The sequence below is a fragment of the Mesoplodon bidens genome, assembly GCF_964165515.1.
Source record: "Mesoplodon bidens genome assembly, chromosome: 13".
In the NCBI taxonomy this organism is placed as follows: Eukaryota; Metazoa; Chordata; class Mammalia; order Artiodactyla; family Ziphiidae; genus Mesoplodon; species Mesoplodon bidens.
This window is the reverse complement of record NC_138169.1, coordinates 26002507-26022802: the sequence shown is the minus strand read 5'-3', so window position 1 is coordinate 26022802 and position 20296 is coordinate 26002507. Positions and strand designations below refer to the sequence as shown.

The 20296-nt window shown below is 60.2% G+C and overlaps 2 protein-coding genes across 10 annotated transcripts in view; both read right to left on the bottom strand.

Moving 5' to 3' along the window:
* The window catches only part of GGT5 (gamma-glutamyltransferase 5), a gene marked incomplete at its 5' end in the record, with an annotated part of 29560 nt that extends 28224 nt beyond the window's left edge, over positions 1–1336 (bottom strand). The window contains one exon of the mRNA XM_081251834.1: positions 1208–1336. The remainder of the gene's footprint in view (positions 1–1207) is intronic.
* Positions 1337–1448: 112 nt separating this feature from the next.
* The window catches only part of GGT1 (gamma-glutamyltransferase 1), a 31887-nt gene continuing 13039 nt past the window's right edge, over positions 1449–20296 (bottom strand). For 3 of the 9 annotated variants that reach the window (XM_081253222.1, XM_081253220.1, XM_081253221.1), the window contains 11 exons: positions 11384–11548; positions 10630–10760; positions 10394–10480; positions 7456–7648; positions 7067–7224; positions 5997–6146; positions 5455–5591; positions 2923–3110; positions 2615–2742; positions 2222–2520; positions 1449–1884 (listed from right to left, as the gene is read on the bottom strand). In XM_081253222.1, coding sequence (XP_081109348.1) covers positions 1738–1884; positions 2222–2520; positions 2615–2742; positions 2923–3110; positions 5455–5591; positions 5997–6146; positions 7067–7224; positions 7456–7648; positions 10394–10480; positions 10630–10760; positions 11384–11544 — 1779 coding nt within the window. In that variant the 5' untranslated portion in view covers positions 11545–11548 and the 3' untranslated portion in view covers positions 1449–1737. Of the gene's footprint in view, positions 1885–2221; positions 2521–2614; positions 2743–2922; positions 3133–5454; positions 5592–5996; positions 6147–7066; positions 7225–7455; positions 7649–10393; positions 10481–10629; positions 10761–11383; positions 11549–12078; positions 12097–16784; positions 16810–17633; positions 17663–20296 lie in introns of those variants that run through there. The other 6 variants (XM_081253225.1, XM_081253219.1, XM_081253223.1 and 3 more) reach the window with 6 other exon arrangements.

The following is a 20296-nucleotide window of genomic DNA, read 5'->3' as shown; positions in this document are numbered from 1 at the left end:
GCCCCTCCCAGCCTGAGCTGGAGGGGCTACTGGGGCACCCTTGGGGGGTGGGGAGGGCTGCGGTCACCTCCCACCACCCCCACCGGACCCCCAAACCACAGTGACATTGCTCAACCAGGAACCAGAGTGCATTCCTGGGCCAGGGCCAGCCCGGGAGGCAGAGGAAGCAGGGACAGAGACAACGCCCCCTCTTCCCAGCCTTCCTAGTCAGGCAGAGGCCAGGGTGCAGGGACTGCTAGAGCGAAGGCCCAGGGAAGGAACAGGCACTGTGCTGGGCTGGCCAGAAGTGCGGTCAGGGAGGTCCAGCCAGGAAGGGCCCTGGACATCCGTGTCCAGGAGATGAGGGGCAGGAAAGAGAGGGGAAGCCAAGTCTCCAGGCCCCAGGGGGGAGCTGAACCTCATAACGGCTGGGGAACTGGGATGCACCCTGTCCACATGCTGGGGCCCAGGGAGTTCCAGGCCAGCCCCCACCTCCCCTGGAGCAAGGCCCGCCCCTCAGGCCTCAGTCTTCTCCCCTGCAAATTGGCCACAGCCTTTCCTCTGGGGCTAAAATGAGGGCTGAGAACTGCCCACCCCACCAGCTCAGCCTCCATCTTGTCCCCCATCCCCCAGGGACCCCAGAGATGCCACCCTCGAGGGCTCAGGCTCAGACATGGGGGCACTCTGCAGACCAACACCCTGTTTCCCTGTGGGCACTTCGGAAGCATCAGGATTTTCTGCCTCATGAAGGAGAGCCCAAACCTGGGCTCTCCTAGTCCTGTGCCCCTGCCCTCAGGGGCCCCCACTGGTGCTCACTAGGCAGGGGGATGTCTTGCTGTTGTGCTGGGACCCCCTCACCCCTGCCCACCTCCCCAGGTCTTTCCCAGCACCTCACCTCGGGCGTTACAACTGTGTATAAAGGATGAGTTAGGAGGCCCTGAGGGAGGGAGGGGCTGGCCCCGGTGTGGGAGGCTGGGCGCTGCGTCTGTGGTTCTCCCCCATCCAGAGCCACCCTCCCTGGGGCGCTGGCCCAAGCCCTGACCCCTGGAGATTTGGCGACCTCTTCCAGTTCATGGATCCCTGAGAACTGGGCCTCCTTCTGGAGTAGATCACAGCTTGGGTTTCACTCTGGGTTTCTGCTTGGAAAGCCCCCTGGGCCTGGCCCTGACCAACATGTTTTGCTCCAGCCTCTTGCCCAATACCACCCCCACCCAGACCTCAGCTTCACCTCAGTGTGTGCTGGTTATGGTGAGGCTGGACACCCGCCGGGCTGATGAGGTTCCAGGGTTCCCAGGAGGAAACGCCGGGGCCATGCGCCCCCTGGTGGCTGACACTGGGAAGTGCTGCTGCCCAGCCCAGGGAAGAAGTGGTCTGGCTCTCGTCGTGGGGCTCAAGGTGAGGAAGAACAGTGCTTGGCATGGCCCACCCTGGGCCCCCACCCCAGCCCTCCACTCCCAGCTCCCGCCCCGTTCCAGTGAAAATGCTGAGGCTGGCTCCAGTGCCTGAGCTGTCCAGACCTCTGAATCCCTTATCGCCATCCTTCCCTGCCAGGTGGCCCCACTTCACACAGGATGCTGAGGCCCAGGGAATTGGGAGCCAGCCGGCAAGACGCCCAGAGCCTGGCACTGCAGCCCCCATTTATTGCACTGTTTTGCCGCTCACAGGGGAAGCATGTCCCCCAAAGTCCCACTCCCAGCCCCCCACCCCCAGCGGACATCTCATCCCTGGGCTGCTGGTCCACCTTGCCTGCTTGAGTGCTCAGTAGCCCGCAGGCTCCCCGCCTTTCCTGGAGTCTGAGGCAGCCGCCCAGCCGCCAGCTGTGCGGACAATGGCCTGTACCACAGCAATGTAGGTAGAAGTAACCTCGGTGTGGTGGTGCCGGGTCTTCAGGGCTGCAGCCACTGCCTGGGGGTGGGAGGGAGAGGGAGGCCTCAACGGGGGCCCAAGACACCGTCTGAACCACACCTGTGTGGGCATGGGTTCCACAAACGCAGGTGGTGCCGTTTCTGTCTGAGTGGCCACAGAGAGCAAGTTGGGGGCAGCTGGGCTGACTGGGTCTCATCGGAGCAGGTGGCCTGGCCCTCACAGCATGGGGTGCAAAGTGGCCCAGGCAGCGGGCATGAGAGTCATCTGCCCCAGGCAGAAGACAGCAGCCATCGTCCACTCCGCAGTGGCTCAGGAGATCCAGGCCCTGTTCCAGGATTCCCAGGGGCCCCCACTGTGACTCAGCACCGCCCCCAACCTGGTCAATGTCTTTCTCCAGCATTGTGGTGTTGGGCAAAAGCTGGTTGTGCAGCCGGGGCTCCTCCACCGCCTGCTTCACATCGTAGCCGAACCACAGGCTGTGGATAATGGCCTGCGGATGAGGGGATGGGGTCAGTGTAGCCCAGCGGGCAAGGGGCTGGGGGCACAGGCAGGTGGCACATACCAGTGCAGTGGATGTGGTGATCTGCGTGCCCCCAGAGGCACCCACCACCATGCGGACCCGGCCGTCCTGACCCACGATGATCGCCGGGCACATGGACGAGAGCGGCTGTTTCCCTGCAGCCGGCCGGCGGGAGGGAGGGGACAGAGGAGCTCGTCAGCTGCCTGTTGGGACCCCAGCCCCCTCCCCACCCAAGCCCTGTGCCCACACCTGGCGTGATGAAGTTGGCCGGTGAGGGGGGCACCCCGAACTGGTTGATGATGTTGGGGGAGCTGAAGTCATCCATCTCATCATTGAACAGGATCCCGTTGGCCCGTGACAGCACCTTGGAACCGAAGCTGCAGACCAGCTGGATCAGAGAGCTGTGCCCACCCCTGCCCCGTCCCACCAGCCCCACGTGCCCACCAAAGTGCCAACACGCTCCCTGGGGAGGTAGGGGAAAGCACTCTACCAATGTGGAGCCCCCCTTCTAGGACACGCAGGCAGCCCCGGCCCACCCGGCCACCCAGCAGCCCTACTAGAGGTTGATGGTGCTGGTGGCTGACACGGCACTGCCATCCTCTGAGACCACGGACAGGTGGGCGGTGCCCCCGTCATCCGGCGTGTAGAACTCAGGCTCGTAGTAAGAGGCTGGGTGAGTGGTGTCATCGGAGATCCGGGCCCGGAGCTGGGCAGCGAAGAACTCGGAGCTCATGTTGCGGACCACCTGCCGAGACCCCAGAGCTGGCCTGAGGAGGTGAGGGAGGTGGGGAGGGGGATGGGCTTGTGCGAGCAGCTCTCAGGAAGCCCCAAGCCATGGCTCTGACCATAACCCTCTTGCACCCAAAGTCTCACGTGGCCCGTCTGACCCCCTCTCCCCAGCCTCTGTCTCTGCTGCTGTCCAGCAACTCTGAATGTCTGTCCGTCCTCAGAGTGCCCACTCTCACTGCATCCAATAATTCATTCATTCAGGGAACTTGTAACTTCATGCCCAGCACTGGGGGATCAGCAGGGAACAGACACGCAGGTCCCCACCCTCACAGCAGGGAAGACAAAGGCAGGCAGGGATGTGCTGGAAAGAACAAGCCAGGTGAGGGGGGTGGAGTGTGATGGGGTGGGAGCAGAGTGGTCAGGGAGGGCTTCTCAGAGAAGGTAGTATCTGAAAAAGCCACCTGAATGGTAATGCAAAGGCCCTAAGGCAGGCCTGTGAGTGACAGGCAGACAGTGAATGGGGTTAGGGAGAGAGGAGGTTGAAGATGCCAGCAGAGGCTGATCCCATAGGTCCTTACAAGCCCTATAAGGACTTCAAAGCCACCTGTGCTTAGAGCAGAGGAGTGAGCAGCTGATGGGTGTTATCCCTCCGGCAGCTGTGTGGGGGTGAAACCCAACTGGGAGGCTATGATATCCACCAGGTGAGATGCTGGGGGCTTACCAGGTGGAAAAGAGGAACGGAGAAAGGCTCCAAGTCTTCAGTCTATAGTGGCCTCTAACTGGGGCAGGTTGGGAGCCTGATTTGGGAAAGGAGCTCGTCGGACCCTGAAGAATCTGTATCAGGTGGGTGATGGGCCACACCTGATGTGTTGAGTTCATGGGCAAGGCAGGGCGCAGGAGGCTGAGCAGAGGAAATGCCTCCAGAAGGTTCCAGCAACACCCATGAATTAAGTGACTAATCCAAGGGGAAAACGTTCAGCCTGAATCTACTTCCAAGGAAACAGGGTTGAATCCAGGAATTGGGACAGCCTAAACGACAACTGCCCTGGGCCTTAAAATCAACAAAACAGCCCAGGGGGTCCATTGAGGCTAAGAGACGGCAGACGTGACAGAAACAGCAGGCGTGAGCTTGACAGGCCGGGGGCCTCAAGACATGGATGGGACCCTTGGGGAAAGGCTGACCAGACTCTAAAAAGGCAAAAACAGGGAGAGCAAGGGGGAGACGGATGGAGACGGGGAGACAGGAAGGAAATGTGCCCAAACGTCCATAACCTTGCAAATTAAAAAGTCAAGGGAGGGAGGTGCTGGTGAACATGGTGAGATGCTGCAGAGAGTGGACCGAAGGGGAAACGGAGGCTGGTCTCAGGACCTGGCGGCACAGGTATGGAGGGAGGAAGGGTGGGCACGAGGGGAGGGGGCTCCAGAGAGGAGGTAGTGGCCAAGTTTGCCCCAAGGGGGAGCAGAGGGACGGGGCAGCAGCTGGAGGGTTCTGGACCCACAACCGTACACCTCTTTCAGAAATGACCCATCAGAAAGGGCAGACTGGGATCCCAGGAGGGAGAGCAGCAGTGTAGGAAGGGCATGCAGAGTCAGAGAGTGGACGAGCAGAAGGCCAGTCTCAGCCGGGAGGGAGGGCAAAGAGGGGCATGATGCAGTGGCTTCCACCACCTCAGGGATGCCAGGTGCTGAGGTGGGCAGCAGTGAGTGCAAAATCATCCCCAGGAAAGAGAAGAGGGGCTGCTGAGCAGCTGCGGGAGGTCACAGGTCAGCGTGAGGGGGTCTGCGAGTCTACCTTGCAGGGACGGGGGGACCCAAGTAGGTAATGAGGGATGTGATCGGGGTGGAGGTGGAGGTCCAGCCTGGAGCTGGGGCACATGGCAAGTGCGTGGGTCGGGCAGTGCAGGGCCTGGGTGGGGATCTGGGAAGTTAGCTCCTGGGTGTGACCAGGGAGCACGTGGCTGGGGCCTCTGCCCAACTGGAACACTGGTCCCCTCCCCTGAATCCACCCTCCTCCACCCGGAGGGCTGTGATGCCCCTGTGCATTCCTCACCTCGGCACTGACCACTCCAGAGCCTTCCAGGCCAAGGACACAGCACATGCAAAGGCCCCAAGGTTGGAGTGTGGCAGAGGAGGGCACTATCACTCATTGACAAGTCTGTCTCTCCCACCCTGTGAGCTCTGTGGGGCAGAGGCCAGGACTCAGGGTCAACAGTCCATCCTAGCACACTGTAGGCCCAAGGGCAAGTCAGTGGCAGAAATAGATGAATGAAGCCTGAGTGAGGCTGGGGTGGCCCGGGGAGCCCTCCTGGCATCTCCATGGTAGGCCCCCCACCCATCAAAGGCCAGCCCCTGCCCTTTACCTCAGTCACATTGACAAACTTGGGGTCCCCAAGCAGGGTCCTCTTGGCGTAGGCAAACCGGAAGGCCTCCACTATGCGGTGGTAGGTCAGGCCCTTCTGCTCAGGTGTCTCCACGCTCGCCCGGGAGAAGTTGTACCCTGGTTGGGCAGAGCCGGGCAGGTTGGTGGTCCCGGTGGCCCCGGGACATCCCAGCTCGGCCAGGACAGCTGAGTGCCCTGGAGGGGGGCTGGTCCACGCCTCCCTGACCCACTTGGTTCACCTTGAGAAGGGGGACGTTTAATAACCAACAGCAGTAGCTGCTTGGGAGGCGGGGGAGGATGGAAGGAAGCAAGGGTCCCCCAGGTCTGGGCCTCACATGTCAGCCACAGGGCTACCCAGTCCACGGGGTCACAGATGACCACTCAGATTTACCAGATGTGCCCTCTGGACCAGGCCGCCCAGCGTGAACTCTGGCACTGAGAGCCACCCCGTGACCCCAAGGCCTCGCACGGCTGTGCCCACCCCCAGGACGCTGCTCTGCAGGGCCGTGGAGGGCAGCTCACCTTTGAGGATGTTGAGGATGAGGGCCAGCACTGGCCCGCTGAGCGGGGCACTGGGCACATAGAGCTGGGTGTCCCCGAGGCTGATGCTGAGTGGGTGCTCAATCAGCCCTGCGCGGTAGTTGTTCAGGTCCTCGGCCGTCACGATGCCCCCTACATGGGGTGACACGGAGATGGGGTACACTTCTGGGGGGGCCATCAAGCGGGGAGCCCTGTCTATCCCCGGACCTCCCTGACGGTGCCACCTCCCCCTGGCCAGGTCCAGGCCAGCGCCCTCCACCTGCTGCCCCACTGGCCTCTGGGTCTGTCGTCTGTCCTCTTGGAGGCCAGAGGATCTTCTCTAAGTGGGAAGTATCTGCTCCCATCCCCCACTTCCCCTACCTCCTCCCCCAAGTCCCCTCCTCCTATGACTAATGGGTGGGTGGAGGGAAGCTCTTAATTCTCTAGGGAAATGGCTCCAGACATACCAAGTATTCACAGGCTAATTTCCGATGTCAGTGGTAAAGGTCAACATGCTAATCACCCTCCTCCCTGACACACTGGAAAAACTAACATGAAGAGGCCATGGCTCAGTGAGGGAGAGGCAGCATGGGGCTCCTGAACCTATGAGAACCTGCCCACAAGTTCCCAACTGCAGGCCCTGCATGCAGCCCCTCCCATGCCTCACTCACCAAGCCCACCCTCATCCCCTGTGATCCTCCTGGAGAATTAAAAGCCTCTCCAGGCCTCAAACTGTTCTCTCTGCTTACAAAGTCCAACCTCACCTGTGGCTCAGGCACCACCTCCTCCAGGAAGTCCTCCAGGGTCTGTACTTTAGCGCTTCCCCAACCCTGGCTCCTGCCTACACCTGCATTACCCCCACCAGGGTTTTCTCTCCTGGACTGCAGGGTTTCTCTCAGCTTTGACTTAACCAGGAGCTGTGGGTCCGTGTGGCCTGTCATTAACTGCAGACACATCTGTGACCCTCCCCTGCCAGACACTCCCTGAGGACCCAGTGTCCAGGCCAGGTAGGACCCAAGGACCCCAGGCTCAGTGTTCCCGCTGGCCCCAGGCCCCTGAGGTCGCCCGCTCACCGGCCTCCTGGATGTCCTTGACAATCTGAGCCGTGAGGCTCCCGTTGTAGAAAGCCTGAGCGCCCTCCAAGGCCAGCGTCTCGTAGGTGTCGGCCAGCCGAGGCATGGTCACTCGGTCCCCCTCCCGCAGCACCTTCCCATCCCGGCAGAACACCTCGCTGGGGCAGAAGGGGCTCCCGTGAGGCAGGCAGGTGGGGCGGACTCAGCCACTCCCCTCACACACACACAAAAGAACAAAGGATGGGGTGCCCCTGTCCACAGAATCCAGCCCAGGTGGGGCCGGGACCCCACCCCCAGGCTCAGAACAGGCAGGGCTTTGGTCCCTCGTTCAGCGCAGGTTCCTGAAAGTGCCACCCGCTCACGCCCACCAGTAAGGACCACAGACGTACCACAGCTCAGGGTGCCGCTGGATGGCAGCCTGGCTTCTCTGCAGGGCTCCCGCCAAGCTCTTCCCCACAGGGAAGCCCTGGCGGGCCAGCTGGATGCTGGGCTGGAAGAGGCGAGCCCAGGGCAGCCGCCCATGCCGCTGGTGTGCCAGCTCATAGCCGCGGATCTCGCCTGGAATCGCCACCGACAGCCCACCTGCGAAGGAGAGGGACACAGCTAGTGGCTCCACACGGGGGATGTTCCAGGCACATCCCCAGGTGGGACCAGTGAGGCTCAGGAAGGACATAGGTTTTTGAGGTCACGTCTGGACTCAGCAAGCATGAGTGTGGCTCAGCTCGGCTGTCTGATGAGGGCACAGGAGGGAGGGGCGGTAGCACGTGTGCTGGGTTCCGCTGTCCCAGGCCTGGATGCCTGTCTCCGCAGGTGCCACCGTGTATGAAATCCTGTGCCAGGCCCACGGTTGCACAGCGAGAGTATAAGGAAGCCAGACCTCACCATTTCTCAGTTTGAGCCTCCTGGGCCACGAGGCCCCTCATCCCATAAGACTCAAGTGTTCCTCCAAAACCTGCCAAAGCCCCTGGCGCAAGCCCAGGCCACTCTCAAGGCTGGGCTGGTCCCAAAGCAAGGGCCTCTCTTCCTCTCTTCCATTGTCCCAACTGGGACCTGAGCCCAAACCCCTGCCCTGTCCCCTCTCTGGGTCTCGGTTTCCCCATCTGACCATAAAGAGTTTTGTTTCCCAGCACTGTCCTTTGAGGAGCCATGATTCCCCTGGAAACAGAGCCCTGGACCCTGGTTCCCCGCTAGGCCTCACTGCCCCTGCCACACCCTAAAGCCAGCACTGACCCAGAAAGTTTCAGCCACAGCCTCGGTTCCCAGGCACCCTCCTGCTTTCAACCCTGAGAGGCAGGGTAGAGGTGGCACTCCCAGGCTTGGCGGCTGCAGCTCTCGAGCTGTCTCTCCCACCCTGAAGTGGGGCATGAGGTTCCAAGATCCGGGTTGTTACAACATTGGCACATACCAGAAGGTTTGACACCCAGCACACAATTCCTCCCCCTTACATAAGTGCTGCCCTGACCTTGGTCAATCAGGCTCTCATGCCACACTGTCACCAAGGTCACCAGTGACCCCCACGCTGCCAGTGCAGGGTCTCTTTCTCATCTTACCTGGCCCATCACTCTCTCTTCCTGCATCACTTCTGCAACTCCCTGCCCTCTCCTCTGTCTGCACCAACTCTTGGTGCCCTCCTCCATGTCAGGCTGCAGGGTCCATTACATGCTGACAACTCCCAGACTGACTCTTTGGCCTGCTCCCCTGATGGCCAGATCTGAGGATGCACCTGCCCACTTGAAAAAGGCTTCTCAAACTTAACACCTTGCTGGTCTCTGTAAGGGCCACCCTGTCCTTCCAGGTGCAGACCTGAGACCCCAACTCACCCGAGACTCCTGGGTGAGCGTCACACCCAGCCCATCAGCAAATCTGCAACTCCGCCCAGCCACCAGCCGCCAATTTCATCTCTCCCTGGTTATCACCGTGACATCCTGATGGGCCACCTGACGGGCAGGTAACTTGCTCCCTCTCTTTCACAGCAGCCCGAGGGGGTCCCATCAGAAAGCGGCCAGATCTACCCAGGTCCCCCCTTCGACTCAGGGAACACATTTACCTCACTCAGACATGATGATCCATGAGGTCCAACATGATCTGGGCGGTTCTACCTGACCCTGTGTCCTCCTCTTTCCCCCAGACACCCCCACAGCTGTCCCCAGCCCCAGCCTCTGGGTCTTTGCTCACATGCCCTGACGAGGGCACCTGGTGAACCCACAAGCCCTCCAACCCTTCCCACTTCTGCTTCCCAGGCAGTGCTGTGGCACATGGCACACCCATGTGTGCTATCTCTCCCTGCTCCACCTGGAATGTGCATTTCACCTGTTATCTTTGTTTCTACTGGCTTAGGGAACAGCCCTTGACGCTGTAGGAGGTGCCCAACAAGCCCTAGTTAAATACATGAATTCCAAGCTTCCAAAGATGCTAAGTCTGTAAGATTCCCACAATCTCACAATCTGAATGATTTCATTTCTACACTGAGTTTCCCAATGGGTAAAAATTCAAAGACTGTGTTGGAGGAGATTCCAAAACGGCTGCTCTCAGCACCATACCCAGGGTTCCACCTGCAGGAGGGGTCCTGCAGAGCCTGCAGGAGGGGTTCAGACCCACTATGGCGTTTAATCCCCACCCCTCCTTCCCTCCAACCTCATCCTGCAATCCACCGGGGTCCTTGCAGGGGCGCCCCCCTGGTGGCCACTGATTTCCCTTGGCTGCCTGGGGAATTGCAGGTATTTCCTTCTTGGCTTAAGGACCTGTTAGAAAAGAGACTCTTTCCCATACTCTAGAGAGCTATCCCCACAGATGAACAAATGAACGAACGAATGAATGACTTGGAGGCCCTTTAAAAACCCAGGGTTTAGATAGCCTGGGTTCAATCCCAGCTTTACCACCATCCAGCTGTGTGACCTTAATCAGTTTACATGACCTCTCTGGGCCTCAGCATCCCCACCTGTAAAATGGGAATCAACACCACGCTCTCCCTGCCAAGCATACAGGGAGGACTCAAGGGGCTCATCGGTGAAAAGGGCTGAGCAGAGTGCTGGCCCCAGGACCCCGGCACATGCAAGCTGTTGTAATAGTAATCACTCTCTCCGTGTTCTAGCTCCGGGTGGCCCTGGAGGGGCCTGAGCAGAAATAACAGAAGCTCTCTTTACCCTCTGTAATGATGGGCTTGACCAATCATTATGGAGGGTTTTGTGGGGCCAGGAAGGGATGGGAGGGGACTGCCAGAGCCACTCCCAGCCCCAGATGGGGTGGGGGGAATGTGGAGGGTGGGGGGGTGTTCATGCCTTCCAGCAGCTCGTCCTGCCCCCGCACCCACACCGAGCCTGCACTCACCTTCCGCTGACTGCTCTGAGCTGTTGAACATGCCGGCAGAGGCCAGCTGAGGGGCCACCTCTCGGGCGTTGATGACCTCAGCCTTTCCTGGAAGAAGAAGCATGTGGGCAGTCTGGACCAACACCAGCCCCTCACTTGTGTGAACCTAGGAGTTGCCCAGCTCTGCCTGCCCAGCCCAAGTGCAGCCCTGAGGCAGGCAGCCCCGCCATTCACCTCCCACCCTGCCAGCCACTCACGTGTGGTGCTGTTGTAGATGGTGAGAAACAGGCCACCCCCGATGCCCATGCTGTGTGCGTTCATGAGCCCCATGCACAGCAGGGCCGCGATGGCAGCATCCACCGCTGAGCCGCCGTCCAGCAACGCATCCCTGCCAGTGGCACGTGCCGGGAGTGAGAGCCGGCGGGCTCTCTACCCTCCGAGATGCGCACCCCTCCGCACACCTCCCCACCGCCTGGCCACCCTGCCCAAAGGAGGATGGAGAGGAGCCCATAGTTTTTGATTTTTTAATGTAAAAAACTGTTGTATTCTAAAACCAATGGGCTTAAATGTTCCTCTTTTTCAAGCAAACAGATGTACGTGACTTATAATTGGAAAAAAAGGGGAAATTGTTACTTTTTATTAATAACATCTTTTTTCTGTTTAAGTTTTTAAGTGAGAACTGATCTTTGTACATGTGAGCTAGGGGTCTAAAAATAAAACAGCAGAGTTTATCTGAAGAGACAGACACCCTTGAACTGAGAAAAGGGCTCAGCTGGACTCTGGGAGGCCCATACCCTGCTCTCGGGGCCAGTGTGCCCTTCTCCCCTGACCAGAAGCTGCTGAGAAGGTCCAAGGACAGGATAGGCAGCTTCACGCACACTGAACACCCCTCAACCAGGCAGCCCCTTTACCAGTGGGGAAACTGAGTCCCAGAGAGGCGAGGGTCTTGCCCAGGTCCACTTATGGTGGCCGTCTTCCAGGGCCTGTGTCCCCACACCCTGCCCCACTCACCTCCCGATCTCTGAACAGCGCTTGGCATCCGTGGCCACGGCAGCTCTGGGGTACACGTGGCTGTAGGGCTTGAAGGTCTCAGGCAACCAGACACAGAGGCCAATGATAAGGAGCATTAGGACCACGGCCACCAGGGCCAGCAGCATGGACCGCTTCTTCATGGCTCTGCGGGCATGGGAGGGTAGAAGGTCAGGGCACCACTGCTGACCTGGCCTTGGGCACATCCTCGTCCCGCAGGGCACAGCACAAAGTCGAGCCTCAGACACATGTGCTCGTGTCTCCTTCCGGCCCCCAGAATGCATGGGTCACCCAGCCCCCAGATTTTTGCTCAGGCCACTCCCTCTGCCAGAAGCTCCTGGTCCTACCTCTGCCCCCCCAAATCCTCCTGCTTATCCTCAGGGCCCCCTACCAGTAAGGACCCCAGCTCCAGCAGGGAGCCCCCCGGATTTCACTTCCGGAGAGGAGCCCCTGATCCTGCAGGACCTTGTCTGTCTCCTCACAGTGGCAGAGCCCTCCACCACCAAGCAGGTCACTCCGGGAGGCACAGGCCTGGCCTGATTCCTTCCCGGCACCGTCCTTGGGTCCCCAGAGTGACCTGCCACAGAGCGTGGGGTTCAGCTTTTGTTGTGCCCTCAAAGGGGGCACCCACAGTCTCCGGAAATCATCAGATTAGCCACCGTGGGACCAGAGCCTACCTTCCTCGGCGGGTGGGAGCCCTGAGCCTCCCAGGGAGGTGGCCACAAAAGATGGTTTTGGGGGCTTCCCTGGTGGCGCAGTGGTTGAGAGTCCACCTGCCGATGCAGGGGACACGGATTCGTGCCCCGGTTTGGGAAGATCCCACATGCTGCGGAGCGGCTAGGCCCGTGAGCCATGGCCGCTGAGCCTGTGCATCCGGAGCCTGTGCTCCGCAACGGAAGAGGCCACAACAGTGAGAGGCCTGCATACCGGTAAAAAAAAAAAAAAAAAAAAAAAAAGATGGTTTTGGCTGAACAGGCCAGAGAAATAACTGGGGTCTCCTTCCCGCTCTGCAGGAGCCTGTGGCCACAGAATCTGCTCCAGGGAGACTCCCGGACCACGCAGTCTGCTCATTCTCCTGAAAATGGAGCAGGTGTTTCTGAAGTGGGCTGGGCCTGGCCCTCCAGGGAGCAATGTGAGGTGTCTCTGCCCCTGATGAACTCTGTCAGCCACTCCCATGTTGGTGAATATTCCGTCCCCACAGTGCATTTCTCCCCTGCGCAGCAAGGGTGTTGCACAGGGCAGGGAGCTGTCACGTGACCAAGGGGTGAGGGCCAGTGTGCCAGCCGAGGGGATGGAGTGTGGGCTCTGGGGCCAGCCTGCCCCGTCTCACCTGTGTGGGACCTTGGGCAAGTCACTGACCACCTGACCATCTGTCCAGTGGAATGACAGAAGGGCCTGCTGGGAGTATTGTGAAGATGAAGTGGGTTGGAAAGCGTGAAGTGTTAGCTAAGTGTTGGCTATGTTGGGGGGGCCTGGAGACCTGTGTATGGCAGAGGGGAGCCGCTCAGCCTCCACTCGCCGTTTATTTCCCTGTTGACCTCCTGCCAGGCTGTGAGGGAGGGATGGAAGTAACCCTTGGGGTCCCCGTGGCAATGGCAGCAGGCGAGGGGTGTGACCCCAACGGGGGAGGAGAGGTGTGGTGACAGAGGCAGGGTGCCTCCTCTCCCGGACTCAGTTCCCTCCAAAGGGCGATGTCTGCTGGAGAGCCCCGGGCTGGGACCCCTCTGGCTACCCTGTCCCTATTCACAGGGTCTCCTAGAGCTGGTCTAGGAATGGAGTCCTACCCAATGTGGGGGCATACAGACCCCAGCACAGAAGGGCTTTCTCCTCCCCAGGCTCAGGGGGCGGTCACACAGCAGACTACCACCCCACACCCCCAGCAGGGTCCAAGCCAGCCCTCCTCTCTGTCTTGACCACCTTGACCGAATCTAGGCACCACCGTTTCTCTCTGGACACCCTCCCATCCCCCACCAGCATTGCCTGCTCTTCAGTCCTTGGAAGAGCAGTCAGAAGGCAAGGCTCTCTCCAAAGAGCCAGCCAGATCCTGCTGCCACCGCTGCCCTGAGGACAGTCCATGCCCTCTGCCAGGCCTGACAGCTCTCAGGGCATACCCCGGGCCCTGGCAGGGGGCCAGGTCAGGGTTAAGGGTTCCTGATGGAGGCAGCTATGCTGGGAGGTCTGCGGGACCTCGGGAGCTGGGCTGGCAACCTGAGGCATCTGTTCCAGACCTAGAACTTTCCCATCATATGCGGCGGGGTGGGCGGGGCAGGACAGGGGAAGGTGTCCCCCTCCCCAGCACAGGCACAGCCCCACCGGTCAAGGAGGCCCCCCAGTCCTGTCCACTGGGTCAGGCCATGCTGGGCAGCTTGGGGGCATGGCCTCATTTCTCCTGGGCTTGGGACCATCAGCTGAGACCCCACGCCCACAACTCTGGGTCCTCCTCTCCACCCTCAGGCCCCTAGACGAGCCAGCCAAGACCTCCTGAAGTCCACGCTCCAGCCCCCTCAACCATCTGCCTGTGCATCCTTTCACCCAAGGGCCCAAGTGGGCTCCCCAAAGGGCAGGGGGTACCCTGCGAGGCTCAGTCTGCCAGGGAGTGGGTGGAGGGGTGGGCCGCACTGACCCATCCCCTTCTCCCTGGGCAGGGCAGTAGGGAGGCCTGACTCAGCCCCCCATAGGCAGCCATCCCAGCCCTGCGGAAGACACCCTGCCGGGTGACTGTGCTTCCGTTTCCCATTCCCCACACAAGTTTTTCTCAGCCTCACTAAAACAACGTCCAAGCCCAGAGGACTGGCTCTCACCCAAATCAGTGTCAGGAAGGGAAACTGAGGCCAGAGAGCAGGTACTTGACCTCCAGTAGCGACCCTGCTCCTCCTCACCCTGGTGGGCTTACCTGAGGCCTGGGGGCAGCCGGGGGCCAGGACAGCCCCTGTTCCTCAGAAGACAGCTCTGGGTTGGGACACTGGCTGGGGAGGAAGAGGCAGATTTGTCTGCCTGGGAAAACCTTGGCCACAGTGTAGGCCAGGCACCCCCACTCCCAGGAGCCGCCCAGAGCCACGCCTGCGGCCCTGCCGGGTCATAGCTCCTCTGGGGGCCTCAGAGCTGGGCTGGGATCTGGGGTGGGGGTGGGCTCCTTCCAGGAGGAGCAGAGGCAGGAAAGGAGCAGGAGGGGCCGGAGGAACTCACGTGCTCATCTAGTCTAGGGAGTGGGGGATGGGGGTGGGAGGGGTGCCGGGGGGAGATGGAGAGAGGCCTGCCGGGGGCCACCTAGAATCCCTGTGTATGTCAGAGTAGGTGGAGAGCGGGCGGTCCTCAAAGAAAGGTCTGGCCTGGTGGGGAGGGTGGCCGGAGGGTGGCCGGCAACAAGGAGGCACAGGGACTCGGCCTATTGCCAGGTGACTAGAGTTCACGCAGCCCTGGGAGGGCCCTGGAGGTGGGAGGTGCTGTCAGCAGTGACCCTTGGGGTCCCCTGGATGGTGGCAGCAGGCAAGGGGTGTGGCCCCAATGGGGAAGGCGAGGTGTGGCGACAGAGACAAGGCATCCCTCCTCCCAGACTCAGGACCCTCTGAAGGGTGGGTGTCCCCCACAGGCTTGCCCTGTCCTTGTTCAGGGTATCTGAACTCCAGGGCCAGACATGGTGTCCCAGAGATGGTTCCTGAGGCCGTGGAGCAGGGGTGTCACCAGCACCAGAGCAGAACCCAGACCTGAGAGGCTCACCACACCCCACAGCTGGACGGCAAGGGTACCTCCCTGGAGCACGGCCCAGGGCTTCAAGTCCGGAAGGTTCCACCACCTATCCAGGAACATTAGTGCCCCAGGCCCAAGGAACCACCTAAACAGCCTAGAAAGGCAGGGCCCAGAAACGGCCAGAGTGGGTCCAAGGTCACACAGCCCACCAGTGCACACCTGGCTACCCCATACCTGCCCCAAGCTGCTGCATGTCCCTGACCAGCCCACCAAGGAGTCCAGAGTCAGGAGCAGCTGCAGACCCGCCCTAGGGAACTTGGACACTGCCCCATCCCCCTTTCGCTTTCGTCAGCCAAGGGGAAGGATCAGCTACTTCCTGAGTCATGCTTCCCTCCCCCGCTCCCCAGCTCGCTGTGCTGAAGCTGCCCAGGAGCCCCCACAGCCCCCATCTGTGACATCTAATCCGCAATAACCCCGCAAGGCTGCACCATTTGATAGGTAGAAGGAGACGTGGAGGCTGACCAGACATTGCTGCCTGCCCTGGGTCACACAGCCAGAACAGGCCTGGTCCTATCACTCAACTGCCCTTGGGTGGGCTTGGCATGGAACCGACCCAATGCACTACCATGAAATCCTCAACCAGCATGACCCTGGGATGGGGGTGCCATGACAGCTCTTTCCCTAGACACCATCCCCTCCCCTGCAGACCAGGGTAACTAAGAAGAAGCAAGATCCAGGGACCAAGGCCCAAGACCTGTCCCCGAGGACTGGACATCAGCCAGGAACATCAGGGTATTTGGTCCTGCCTGAATGGCTGCATTGCAGCTCAGTCGGCTGGGAGGGGTCTGCAGTGGAGAGCCACAGGGCTGTCTCAATGCCTGAGGCTGCTCAATGGTTTTCTCCCTGCCTGGGATGGCATGAGACATGGCAGAAGCGGCAGGAAGGTAAGAAGAAGGTCTGAGTGGGCAGAGGATGACCCAGACCCCCCAGGTGACCTCAACAGGAAAACCCTGAGCTGAGGCAAGTTGGAGGAAGCCCAGCAGCAGCTGCAGGTTCTACGGAGGGGAGACAAGAGCGAAGGTGTCTCAAAGGCCATGTCAACTGAGGCATACATACGTACAGAACAAAGCCCTTCCTCACATATCAAGCGTGTCACATTCTGTCCCAGTCAGCCCCCCACACCCACATGCAGAGAGGGGACCTGGGGGCAGTGGGTCTGGGCTGGAGGTCTCCTCCAGACCCCACGGCTCCTGTCCTAGGCACAAAAGGTGCTGAGTTCTCTGCCCCCAGGAATATGCAAGCCTCACCCAGCCAGAGATACTGACCCTGCCATCAGCACCACCCCCTCCCAGTACACACACACACACACACACACACACACACACACACGCTGAATCTAGGCTGAGTGAGCATGTTCCAGGACACAGCAGAGAAGAGAGCATGAAGAAGAGTGAGATAGAGCAGACAGCGTGGGGTTTCTCTGTTAATCCTCCAACCCCAGAGTCATAGGAGTGAAACCGGGCACAGCCCCAAACCCATTCACAGGCCGGAAGCCGAGGCTTAGGTAGAAGCGACTTGGCCCTGGAGGCACATGGATGGACAGGTAGGCACCCCTTCACCTTCCTTACCACCAGTGCCCACAGTGAGGAGTGATGTCTCCTAGGTATGAGAACACAGCTCTGGGCAGGAAGCTTACCATGACCCAGGCCGGATTTGGGATCTGTCTCCCTTGCTGCCCACCCTGGTGGAATAGGGTTGAGAATTAGAAAAAGGCTCCTTCCCCAAGACCTGATAACCACTACCTGCCGGAAACCTGTCGAAATAGCTATACATGCCTGCAATGACCGCAAGGGAGCGGGCGTCCCCGGACTTGTGAAATCACCCCTTCCTTGTACTTGTACCGGCCATGCCCCACCCCCACCCTGAGAGCAAACCAGAGCCCGAGAGATGTGGCCCGAGGACACAGCGCCTCAGCCCCCATCACCACTCGCCTCCACTCCAGACCCGCCACCCCAGTTACCCCACCACCACCCCAGGCTGCCCCATCCTTTGGGCCTCAGTTTCTCCACACTGCCCTCCTCCCTCTCAATCCAAGAAGCCCACTTCCCCGCCCTCCTCCACCCACCCCACAACTGTAGCAGTCAGCCGGAAAGCCTTGTCAGACAGCCTCAAACCCACTTACTGGAAAAGAAACAGAGGCTCCCAGCCCAGACCCAGTCAGACCAAGGGCCTAAGGCTCTGCCCATCCATGCGACCCCTCTGCAGCATCCGTCCACACAATCCCCACCCCCATCACCCTGAAGGGCAGCTCACTCCCATGACGCAGGTGTATAAACTGAGGCTCAGAGAGGACAGGGGACTCCTCCAGAGCACAGCCAGGACATAACAGAGCTGGGGCTGGAACCCAGTCCTCCAGATGCCCCCGAGAGGCCCCAAGCCTGAGCTCCCCACTCCTACGATGTCCAGCAGCTCAGAGATGGTGAGCTGAGCTCCAGGGTCGCATAGCACTGGGGTACAGCCAGACGCCCATCCTGCCCCAGCTCACCTGGCTGCGAGGCTGGTCCTTCTTCTGTACTCCAGCACAGAGCAGAGTCCCCAGTGCCCAGCTCCTCCCCTCCCTCCCCCTGCTGGCCTGAGTGGGGGGAGGCTTTAAAGGCACAGGAACCTTTCCAGGTGGGAAGAGGACTGGTTCCTGGTCCTGTCCCTGGGGCTGTGTGACCTGGGACAGCAGGTAGCCTCTTCAAGCCCAGTGGGGTCCCAAACCCTGCATAAGAGACCTGAGCTTTGAGGGCCTGGGTAGGGCTACATGAGGCTGGGTTTCAGGCAGAGGCCAGTTAGGCCAAGGGTCCTCTGGGAGGAGGAGAACTCTTGGCCACGTTCAATATCCAAAGAGGGGTCCCACAGTGCTGGGCACAGCCAGATGCCTCCACCAACAGGGGTGGGTGTGTGAGCATCAGAGGCCCCGTCAGGCCTGACGTTTCCTCTAGAGTTCCTGGTCAGGGGATGCCCTCTCCCCAACCCCCAGGGCTGCAGATGTCCACAGGCTGTCACTCCAAGGACCCTGGTCACCGTCACCAGGACAGAAAGGAGTCACATGACCCGGGGAGCCTTTCCTCAGCCCTCAACTTTCTGGGGTTGAGGAGGCAGGCTGATGGAGGATGGGGCCATTTGCTCACACACCCCCACCTGCTCCAGCCCAACAGGATGGGGTGGATGCCCCCACAGGGCTGGCAGGCCCAAGCCTGCCCATTCTTCTGAGGTCCACACACAGCCTGCTGCTTACATGTATTCATCCATCATTCATTCACTCACTCACTCTCCCATCTGATCCTGGCCCATTCAGATTCTTCTCTCAAGGAGCCCCCAGCCAGACTGAAGAGGGGATAGTATAGTCAACCAAGGAGGAAGACCCAGGACCCCCAGGGAGGGGCAGAAACTATGGGGGGATCCAGATAGCACTGGGATTGGACTGTGGAGACCACCCAGGCAGAGGGAACAATTTGAGCCTGGGGCATCTGCCCAGCAGTGAGGGTACAAGGGAGACTCTTGACCGCCCTGACCCTTCCCGAGCCCTGAGGCATCAAAGCTGGAAAAGGAAGTGGCTGAGCTCAGACCCTGAAGGCCAGGCCAGTGCATCTGGACTTTGAGAGCCTGGGGAGGCTGGTGAATGTGCCACCGGGCTGGGTAACCCATTAACACCAGCTCACTCATTAAGACCCTGGTGGGTGACCATTAGCTCCTCAGCCGTTCCGGGAGTCAGGCAGAGGGCAGGGGCCATGGGAAGAAGGGAGTGTTGATGGGGCGCTGGCTGGGGGCTGGCTGAGCTTGGGTCTCTGTGTCCCTGCTCCTGGAGGAGCTCCCCTGGGTCGGGCTGGCCTCCAGCCAGGGGAGCTGCCAAGGCAGCCTGAGGCCCCCACTCCACCATCCCAAAGCCTTTCATCTGCTAATCACCCCTGCGGTGCTGGCACCAGTGACCTAGAGAGTTTGGGGGCCTTGGCCAGACAGGAGGCTCAGGCCCTGGACAAGTGGGCAGGGAGGCAGGCACCTGGCCCATCCTGGCCCCTCTGAGAAATGGGCCCACAGAGGCCTTGGAGGCCACTTTCCTGCTCTAACAGGCTCAGGTCTGCCCCATTTCTATGCCTGGAAAAACAAAGCACTGGTGGGGCAAGCAGGGTGCTCCTGGCACAGGAAACCCCAGCCTAAGTGGAAAAAGGACTTACCCAAAGCTACTCGGCAGGACAGCAACCCAGGAAATGGGGAAGAACCTGCAAACCACTTCCTGCCAGTGGTGCCCCACCCTGCTGTCAGGTCCTGGGAGTGGCTGTGCCTTAGCCCCCGGAAGTGCCAGGTGGGCCTGTGCCCCAGGTGGGCCACATCTGGCTGGTAGAGACACAACATCCTGGGCGTTCCCTGGTGGCCTAGTGGTTAGGATTCTGGGCTTTCACTGCTGGGGCCTGGGTTCAATACATGGTGGGGAACTGGGATCCCACAAGCCACATGACTCGGCCAGAAAAAAAGACACAACATCCCAAAATGCAGTTGGGAGCCTCACAGTGAGTGAGCCAGGCAGGCAGGTCCAGACGTAAGCAGCACCTAACCCGTCCTCCAGAACTGCTGGGCCAGGATCTCAGGGCCCACCGGGAGTCAGGAAACCTAATATCATCCAAGACATTTTGTGTCCCCTGGTATCTGCACCAAGGAGACATCTGGTCAGTTGGCTGAACAAAAGTTCATCTTCATCAATTTGAGGACCACAGAATCTCAAATGTTTGGCCTCTGAGCTCCCATCTCCATCACCCCAGAAAGGTCAGCTTGCACACCTGCCCTGACAGGGAACTCACTACCTCTAAGGACAGTGAGACTGGTTGGTTGGCAGGTTGTTCCCAATGTCAAGCCCCAATTTCCCTTCTTGGAATGCCTTCTGCACCTGCTTCAGGGGGACCTGGCCTAACACCCTGCCCACTGTCACAGGCCACAGAGCAGGGCTCCCCACACCCTATGGCTATTTGGTCACCACCTCTCAGAGCCACACAGACCACACTGAAGGGATGGAAGGAGAACTCAGGCTTGGTGAAGGGGCTGGCGAGGCCCAGTGGTAGTGGGAAGTGAGCTCTGGCCAATTGCAGGCATAGGCAGAGAGCCCCCTGTGCCCCAGACACTCCCTGGCGCCCTTGTAGCGGTTCACCATCTCAGCACCCACCTTTGATG